General features: G+C 43.6%; 1 protein-coding gene across 1 annotated transcript in view; it reads left to right on the forward strand.

Annotated features, from left to right (window-relative positions):
* Positions 1-10000, forward strand: part of LOC143292915 (extracellular serine/threonine protein CG31145-like) — a 31213-nt gene that overhangs the window by 4279 nt on the left and 16934 nt on the right. Inside the window, exons 2-3 of the mRNA XM_076603607.1 lie at positions 5481-6558; positions 8315-8433. Coding sequence (XP_076459722.1) covers positions 5603-6558; positions 8315-8433 — 1075 coding nt within the window. The 5' untranslated portion in view covers positions 5481-5602. The remainder of the gene's footprint in view (positions 1-5480; positions 6559-8314; positions 8434-10000) is intronic.

Here is a 10000-nt window from a genome sequence, read left to right on the forward strand (position 1 = left end):
CCTAGTGTTGTCAACAGTATATATATTTCTGATACCTCCAGTCTGATCTTCCGCAATTAACTCAGGATGGACAGTTTTTATACGATTAGCTTTGCATGATGATCCGATTTTGTATACAATATTAAGCAGTGATATTGGTCTCCATTTCTTAATGAAGTTTCTTGGTTAATCTCCTTTAGGAATACATACGATCATTCCTCTTTTTTTTTTCTTTTTTCTTTTTTTTTTGGTACGCATAAAAGCTCTCCATTTCTAAAACTGGCGTTTAATGACCTAACGACAAATCCCCATATTATTCTGCTCTATAAACACTTGAAAATTTCTTATGTAAAACGATCCGTACCTGGACTTTTTTTTTTTCAATAATAAACCGGCCTCTTCAAGCGTAATATCACCTTCTAGATTGTATGCTTCATCACAGTCTCAGCAAGGGATATCTTTTATAAGTTCATTTATTTCACAGTCGTCAACGGTGGAGTGTCTATATATATATATATATATATATATATATATATATATATATTCATAAAAGCCTTGAACTTTATGTAAAATTTATGTTTGACTGTACATGCAGAACATTGCCATGTGGCTCATTTGATCTGGCCATCATATGATACTGTTTTTCCAGTATTTAGTGACTTTCCCCTTCTGCTATCTATCGTGCCCTTGATCTTAAAAGTACCCCATCCATTTTTTTTTCTCTCTCTCAATTGTTCCTTCTTTGCTTCTATGTTTTTGACGTCATCTATACTTTTCTTTATTTCTTTTTTTCCCTGAGTTGTTGAATTTCATGCTGTAACATGTTCTCCTCTTCGTTAGTTTTCTTCTTTTTCTTAGTACCATAAGATGTAGTATTTGATCTAATCTTCTTTGATAAAAAAAACCCTCAAAGAAACAATCGTCAGGAATCGACAGTTGTCAGTATAGTAATGGAGTAGTGTCCACTGCCTCCCTTGAATATGGGCTAATTGCATATTCTTCTTTCAAATGCTTTATCGCTCTATTGATTTCTTCTAAATAATCCTTATCCTTCAGTAGAGATGAGATAAATTTTTTATTTCTAGAAGGTTTTTGCGTTTACAGTTTTTTAAATGTTTATCTTAACAAGATCATTGAATGGCCATATTCACGATTCAGCGACTGAAAACGAAACATTCAACCATTTCTTTACAGTCCCCCTCATCTTCCCCCCATCGCTCTCTCTCTCTCTCTCTCTCTCTCTGTGTCTGTCTGTCTGTGTCTCTCTCTGTCTGTGTCTGTCTCTCTCTCTTTCTCTCTCTCTCTCTCTCTCTCTCTCTATATATATATATATATATATATATATATATATATATATATATATATCTTTCTGTTTTATCATTTTTCTGTATAAGTTTGCCATGGACAACTCTTTCGCTATGGGTTCCGTCTGTGTGCATTGAGTAGGCCTATACATCAGACGTTGTTACATCCTATACATTTGACAACGTTATTAGAATCAATAGAACTGAGCCACAGTGACCATAAAAGTCAAGGAAGGAAAGTTAAACCTCTCTTTCCCGTCTCCAGAAAACCGACAGCTTGTAGTAAACAGGCCTATTAGTGCAGAGAGAGAAAGACAGAGAGAGAGAGAGAGAGAGATAAATGGATTGATCCTTAAACAACTGTTGGATGTTTCCGAGAAAACGAATGAACGAGTGATGTTTAATGCCCAGTAACCTGTGCAGCCAGTTTAGCATTGGGACGGAACACACACATGATGGATATGGAGAAGGAAGGCGACTGGTAGGGAGGGGCGAGTTAGGAGGGAGGAGTAAGAGATGCACACCACTAACCTAAAATTACATGGATAGCTCATTGGCCAGGAAAGCTGAAGCCAACTGGACGCCATATTGTTTCTCGTATCCAGCCGTCAGTCCGTTGACAAGTCGTCAGCTAACTGGTGGTAATTTCTGAACTGTGACCGTGTATCTTCGATGAAATCGTGTTAAGCTTGCCCCCACAACATGCCAGATGTTGTGTCTTGATTGAAATCTGCCAATGGTTTATCTACCAAGGTTATTACAGTAAAACAGTGCAGTGAGTGGCGCAAACTTGCAGTGGAGACATACACAGGAACGTCAGCTTAACTAACGCCGCGAGCAAGTGAAAGCTTGCCATGAAGCCAGCTGAGCGCTCGGCTACACATATGAAGTCACCGCTTCGCGCTATACTGACACGAGAAGCAAAATGGCTGATTGAACACTTCCGCTGGCTTCAGTTAGCAAAGGGGTTCAAAGAAGGCATGCGCTGTCCATGTATTTTTAGAACATTGGATGACACACAGAGACGCAACCTGCACCGAAAGCCCAAAAGCACGGACTGTTTGACAGCGACACGTCAGCACTGGGAAGTGGACAAGACCTCGGATCCACATGGCGACAGAAAAGAGGTTGTGGGGAGGGAGGGACGGACGGGGGAGGGAGGGGGTGAGTCTAGTGTGAACTTCTTGGTTAGTGAGGCACGACTGACTGATGGAGAAAGTGTTACAGAAGCCGCTTAACCCTTTCATCGCCGGTCAATTTAGAGTGCAAAATTCCCTTGTGCTATAAACACAGAAAAGATGATGTGTAAGAATAGCTGTGGATTCCCCCTATGATGTGTGGAAAATATGGCCTATCCTACCACCGAACATAAAGAGCAGTAGGCTCATGGATAACAGACCCATGATCTGGCCACCTTTCAGTGACATGGGTCCTCTTCCTAGCTGCTGCATAAATGCGAGTTTGGCGGTGAAAGGGTGAATGAACACGTTTAGTGATGAACTATCCAGCAATTTAGTCTCGGAGTATGCAAAGAGAAAGTCCAGTCACGCGTGAGAGTAAATTAATGAAAAATAGTAGTACTTATGTTCACGCTGCTCAGCCCAATCTACTAACCATGCCTACTTCACCTCTGCACGCTCAGGCCAGTACACCAAAAAGGTATATTGAGTCACTGCACGAAGGAATCCTTCCATGAAATGACCGGAAATTATTATCTTTGTTCCTGAAATAACTGATAATAATAATAGAAAGATTATGTTTTGAAATGTGCAAGTACGTCCAAACCGTTCTACATCTTAACATAAAACCTTCGCCCACACGCGCGATTAGGAACACATAGGCCTGCACCAGAGATTCAAGATTCAAGTTTCAAAATACTTGATTGCTCAAGGATAAAGATTTTAGGTATCGCCTAGTCTTCCAGTCTGTCCTTGTGACAATGATAACACACACACACACACACACACAGAGAATCTAACATATCATAAGATGTCAGTGCTTATGACGTGAGCATGCATGTGAGTGATGTGACGTGTTCGAGATTGCCAACGAACCTTCAGCTCATGGAATACAATCAGTTGCAACCAAAAATCCCCCTTCCAAACTGACGACGAAACGTCTCTGTTTCATGTCCAACGTTGAGACACTCCGCAAACGACAGCTGGCACATCAAGCCAGCAGTAAAACACGATGAACTGAATTTGAACATCACCTGGAACCATATCAAGTGTTGACCGTGTCTATGTTTGTTTGTGTTTTTTTGTTGTTGTTTTTTGTTTGTTTGTTTTTTTTGTTTTGTTTTGTGTGTGTGTGTGTGTTTTTTTTTATCCACAAGGAAGAGTACGACTAAATTTAAAACTTTGATGAACGTATTCGCAAACTATACATGGTTGTGATTTTTTTTTTTTTTTTTTTTTTTTTTTTTTACAGCTTCGATTTTATCGTCATATACTTCCATGCTTTACTTCATTTTGAACACATTTAATAACATGGTGACTTGAACTCTTATGCAATGGTGAGTTTGTTTGTTCAGTATTGTTTCTACGTAGACCTACAATGTATAGTACTACAGTAGGGGTGCCAACACTTTAAAATCGAAAATAGCATAGTATTCACTCTACAGTAGGGTTGATTCAATTTTATCACAATATAATAGAAAAATCATTTTGTAGTACGTTTTCAACAATTCTTTATTTCTGCTTTCGTAGGCTACAATTCCCACGTTCACTGGTATATACGAACATGGTTTCACATGTATGAACGTTGAAACCCCGCTATGTAGGCAGCCATATTCTGTGTGCATACTTGGTAAATTTTTGTTTTCATATCACACCGAACACCAGCACGGATTACGAGGTCATTAACGTGCATGTTTGATCTTCTGTATGTGTATACCCATCAGGGGGGTTGAGGGGTGGGGATTAAGGCGCTGGCAGGTCTGCACATTTGTTGACCCAGTAGGTCAAAGAAATCCCCACCCTTAATCCACCGGAAATCCACACCGAGAGCGAACACAGAAATCCCAGATTCCAAGTCCAACTCTTCAATCATTCAGTGAATGCACTGATCAAATACTGTCGATTATTGTGATACAGAACATACCCTTTTTTTTCTGTTACTCTGTTGTAACATGAATACTTGGTAATATACGCACTCAGTGGCATTATCAAGTATGGACTTATTTTCTTTTTCTTTCTTTTATATTTATTTGTGTGTGTGTCTGTGTCTGTGTCTGTGTGTGTGGCTGTGTTACGGGACTATCTTGTGCATGGCTTGTCAAGCAGACGCAGAAAACCTGGTCTGGAAGCACAACTGGTCCCAGAAGGGTGTTGCTGTCAATGGACAATATAATCAATGCTGGGCGGTGCCTGCAGGTGTCACTGCCATTGAAAGCCCTGAAGCACCCCCCACCCCCCACCCCAATCCCGCCCCCACCGGCCTCCTCCCCTCCTTTCCACCGGTCCGGTAACCTGTCCTGTCCCTTTCTCTCCTTCGTGTGTGTGTGTCCTTTCTGACGTTGATTCCTTCGGTTTCTCTGGCTTGAGCACACGTGAATGGTTGACCCTTGAAAAAACGAAAAAAGAAAAGAAAGTTGCTGCTCGTCCGGTGATTTTTGATTACGTTGTATTAAACTTGCTCCCTTTCCCATTCTTCCTTGTTTCCAATAGAATTTTGTGTTCACTACTGCGGGTGTGTGTGTGTGTGTGTGTGTGTGTGTGTCTGTCTGAGTGTGTGTGTGTGTGTGTGTGTGTGAGTGTGTGTTTCTGCCAAGGCACAAATGAATCCTGATCAAAACGCTGGTTTGCGTTTGGGCGGGGCAAGTTCAGGCCGGTTTACTTTTTGACTGGGGAGGAGTTAGACAGAATGTGGGGTGTTGGTCTGCGTGTTTTCAAGCCCACTATAACTGCTCCAAGGAAGCCGCGTGTCAGATTTGGTTAGACGTTGCATTTCTGGTACGGTGATTTCGGTGTACCAGTGATCAGGGCTTGTGGACCCGTTTCTGGCATCGTGTTGTGTCCTTGGGAAAGGCACTTTACTCTGATTTTCTACACTACACCCACGTGTGAATAGATACCTTACATGCTTTTTGGTCTGGGAAGGTCAAAACGGGGGGAACTTTTAATCTTTTTCAGCCACTCCACAGCACCACCAGAGGTGTCAGCTAATACAGATTTCTCGTTCTTTGTTTTTTTTCAGATGCAAACCACTGTACCGCTACATGTTCCTCTTCCAGTCAGTGCCATAAGGAACACCACCACCCCAGCAAAAGATTAATCACAAACATCCAATCGTCACACATTTCCTGCCAACAACAAACCATGAGACAGTCAGCCATCAGACGCAATATAGCTCTGCTGCTCCTGTTCGGCATCTTCCTGATGAACTTCTACATCTTCCTCACCCTGCCCTCCAACCGCAGCAGCGACGGCCTTCACCCCAGAGACGTGGATTGGGACCCTCAACAACCACTGCAACAACAACTCCACTACGCCCCGGGAATCTCGCACCTGCAGTTCCCCAGAAAGAGACTGAACAAAAGCAACTACACGTCAGACAGCATCGGGGCTGACGGGGCAGGAGGCGCAGGTGCGGGCGCGAGAGATCCCCGTGTATGGGGGGAGGAGGACAGGGGCAGCAGGGATCACCACCCCCACAAGGATCTCCCCCGGGACCGAATGAAACTGTGGGATGCGAAGAAGAGCAAGGACACGGAAGGGGCGTGGGAGAAGCCTCGGGGAGAGGAGGACCACCCTCCCCCTCCTCCTCCCCCTCCTTTCCCCCCAGATCAAAGCAGGGGGCGGGTAATGGAGGACGGGACGTGGGAGGAGGGAGGAGGAGGAGAAGATAACCCCCCAAACCAGGGCGAGGTGAGGAGATTTAACGCCAGGAACGAACACAGACAAAGCCAGGAGGTCGAGGAGAGACTGGACATGGCGAGGAAGGAGGAGCAGAATCCAGCAGCAGACGAAGAAGAAGGGAACGACCCTTCACACAACCGCCACCCACCACCTGCGGCAGTGGACGGCCAGGGACGTGACGAGGCTGACCACGACCTGAAATTCAGGAAGGCGCTGCGGACGACCCCTGAGACTGTCCAGAGGACGTTCGCCGATCCCAAGGTGGACGCCTTCATGCGGAAGTTGGAGAAGGCGGGGCTCCTGGACGTGGTGCCTGAGCAGGGGGGCCTGCAGGAGAACTACTGGACCTTCCTCCGGAGACAGAGACTGCGCCGTAAGCCCGGTATCCAGCTGCCTGCCTACAGGAACTACAGAGCGTGAGTGGGTCTTCTTCTCCCTCCCCCACCTCCAGCCCCCTCTCTGACTGTATGTATGTCTCTCTCATTCTCACCCTCTCTCTTTCTCTCTCTCTTACCCTCTCTCTCGCTCTCCATCCCTCTCGTCCTCTGTCTGTCTGTCTGTCTGTCTGTCTGTCTCTCTCTCTCTCTCTCTCTCTCTCTCTCTCTACCGAAGAAAGCTTATAACCTGTTATGATCTAGACTCTAGGGTTAAGGTAAACTGGGTGTCAAAGGTTAGGGTTAGATTTAATTAACTAGGGTTTGGTTATGTTTGGTTACAGCAGGGGATAGACGACATAAATGGATTTATTCGCGTGTTTCGGACAAGATTAATTGATTGTAGATGGCAAGAATGGTCAAATCATGTTCAAGAAAGCGATCGTTTCAGGTTTTATGGGCAGTTCAATTATGTGCATTCTATTCCAGTTTATTAATTTTATCAATGAAAATGGACAGGCATTTAAAATACATCACGACAAGGTTCAGATTAGGGATTTCCGACATCTTACTGCATTGTCTTCGTTATCGTAAGTTCATTGTTTGTGATCTTATTTGTCCAGTATGTAGATATGCTGAAGAAACTGAACTTCACTTTGTGTTATGCTGCCCTGCTTTGGAAGACCTTAGATTTCAGTTAATTCCACAAAAATATTACTCACGCGCAACTTCATTTGGACTTGTTTTGCTGAAGTCATCGACAAACGAAACAATTATAAAACAGTTTGCTGTTTACTTGTATAAAGCATTTAAAACACGCAATGTATTAAGTAGTTATTATTATTTGTTGTGCATTCTCAGCTTGTATTTGAACATTTACTGACGTGTAGTGTTGGTAGTATGCCTTTATTGTTGTGAATTATTGTTCACTGTACCCCCTTCATGAGGGGCCATAGCCTCATTGAATAAATCATCCGTATCCATATCCGTATCTCTCTCCCTTCCTCTCACCTCTCTCTCTCTCTCTCTCTCTCTCTCTCTCTCTTTGTCTCTGCCTCTGTCTGTCTGTCTCTCTGTCTGTCTCTCTGTCTCTCTCTCTCTCTCTTTTTCTCTCTCTCTCCCTCTCTCCCTCCCTCTCACCCTCTCTGTCTGTCTGTCTCTCTCTCTCTCTCTCCCTCCCTCCCTCCCTCTCACTATCTCTCTCACCCTCTCTCTCTCACCCTCTCTCTCCCTCTTTCTTTCTGTCTCTCTCTAACTCCCTCTCTCTCTCCTTGCCTGTCTGGCAAAATCCGTCTGTCTCATTCCCTCGCCCTCTCTCTTTCCGTCTTTCTGTTTCATTGCATTGTAATTCAGAAAACAATAATGCCGATCATTTAAACTACAACTCAGACCGAAAAATGCAAATTAACGTAATAAGTGTTCGTCATTCATTAACAAAGTGAAAGGATATGATATACTAATTTGATGAATTAATTATATTTTGAGGGGGTGAGTGGTGCAGACTCCAAGTGTCTGGGTACGTTTGATCATAACATGTTATGAATATGTCCAGTGTATCAGTCAGCCCACAGAGCCCCTAAACAGGACTCAAAATTGTTGAATGATCCTGGGTGTTTTTACACGTATGTTCACGACTGTGATATCCCAAAGTCTTCGGTAAACATTATTCTCCTTCTCTTCCTCCTCTTTCGCCTACTCTTCTTCTTCTTCTTCTCATCTTCCTCCTCCTCTGTGGTGGTGGTGGTTTGGTTTGGTTTTATTTTTACTGGTGTCAGAGTGATGGTTCGTTGGTTTCCAGGAGAACAAACTGGGAACAGTTCCACAGAGGGATCCACCAGCACTACCTGTACGATCCGGACAGCCCCTACATTCGAAATCTCCTGAAGGACCTCGCTGATCGAAAAATCGTCCAAGTTGGTGGGTAAAACACTGAATAACGTGCAAAGGGGCCCTTCTGGGGTGGTAGTCAAGACAAAATTCATTTTGCATTTTAGGCAAGTTAATTCTGACATGGTAGGGACCCGCGGGTGTAATTTACTTTGAAGGCGAAGTTATCTTCGTATTCAAGACACACGCTGTGCACTCATGCAGCTAACCTGTTGGCTTTAATTAAAAATCCCGATGAGTCCTTTCTGCGTATGCTCTTTTACTTCTCACCGCACCACAGTTCAGAGCACTGTCGAGAAAGTTAGTAAAACACGGGCTATCCGCAAAGCGCGCCTGTTTTCCATCAATAAAAACAACGCTACAAAATGAACCCCCTTAAGTACTTCTGCTTCGTGGGCATTCACCCTTGACAGGTGGTATGGGCAATTTTGCCTTTGGGTTTGAAGACCCGCGGCTAGACTCGAATGTTCCTGAACACCAGATACTGCTTACCCTCGGGCAGTTTGCCTTGCCTCATGTAGATTTGACCGCAGGCACGAAGGTCTCTTGAATACAGCCCATGATGTATGAAATGGAAACAAAATGAGTATATCATATAAGAGATCTGGGACGACATATGTAAATTACGTCTATGTAGCTTGCTGCGTTGAGATGATGCAGTTGTTAACAATTCACACAAAGGTAGAGTTGAAGCGATTTGAGACTTGGTTTAGTCAAGGCTGTGCTGACTTTTACCGAACCATCAGCTATTACAAGATAAAAGTGATGGCGTGGTGCAGACGAGCTCTGTTTTTTTCACAGCAGAAAGCTCACGTTCACGCCCGAGCACAGATAGACACGCATACCCGTTCGTGCACACACGCACATTCACACTCATGCACGCACGCGCGCGCGCTCGCTCGCACACACACACACACACACACACGCACAGGCAAGCAAGTACACGCACGCACACACACACACACACACACACACACAAACGCAAACGCAAACACATATACATACCCGCACGCACACACGATTCCCTTTATGTTTTTTTAATGGTATGCCTTGAACATACGACGAAGACATTTTTTACAGTTCAGAGCCTATTCAACAAATACGCATTTTACACTATTTCCCTTTTCTTACCTTCCATGCAAATCGAAAGGCAAGTGTAACGCAGTTTGACAAGGGTGTACATGTTCTTCAATGTTGGCTAACATTTTTACGCAGGTACATACATACACCTGGAACAATTATCAATTCTTTCGGTTGATGATTTTCCCCTTGTTTGTTTTAAATGTATCATCTGACGTTTATCCTGAAACGAATGTGAGGCGGGATGGGTTTTTTTACAGGGAAGTTATTGATAAAAAAAAAAAAAATTTAAAAAAATTTAATTCAAACGGGAAAAAAATCAATAATTTCGAGACACTAATTCATAAATATTTTCGTTCAAGTGAAGAAGAAGGAGGAGGAGGAGGAGGAGGACACAGAGGAAAATCAGCAACGCGTTTTTTGTTGAGACATTTAAACTATTGGGTGGGGAAGAGGGGAGAGGAGAGGGGATTACAACCCAAAAATTAAAAAAAAACAAAAACAAAAAAACAAAACA

This window comes from Babylonia areolata, chromosome 18 (assembly GCF_041734735.1).
Source record: "Babylonia areolata isolate BAREFJ2019XMU chromosome 18, ASM4173473v1, whole genome shotgun sequence".
Lineage (NCBI taxonomy): Eukaryota > Metazoa > Mollusca > Gastropoda > Neogastropoda > Buccinidae > Babylonia > Babylonia areolata.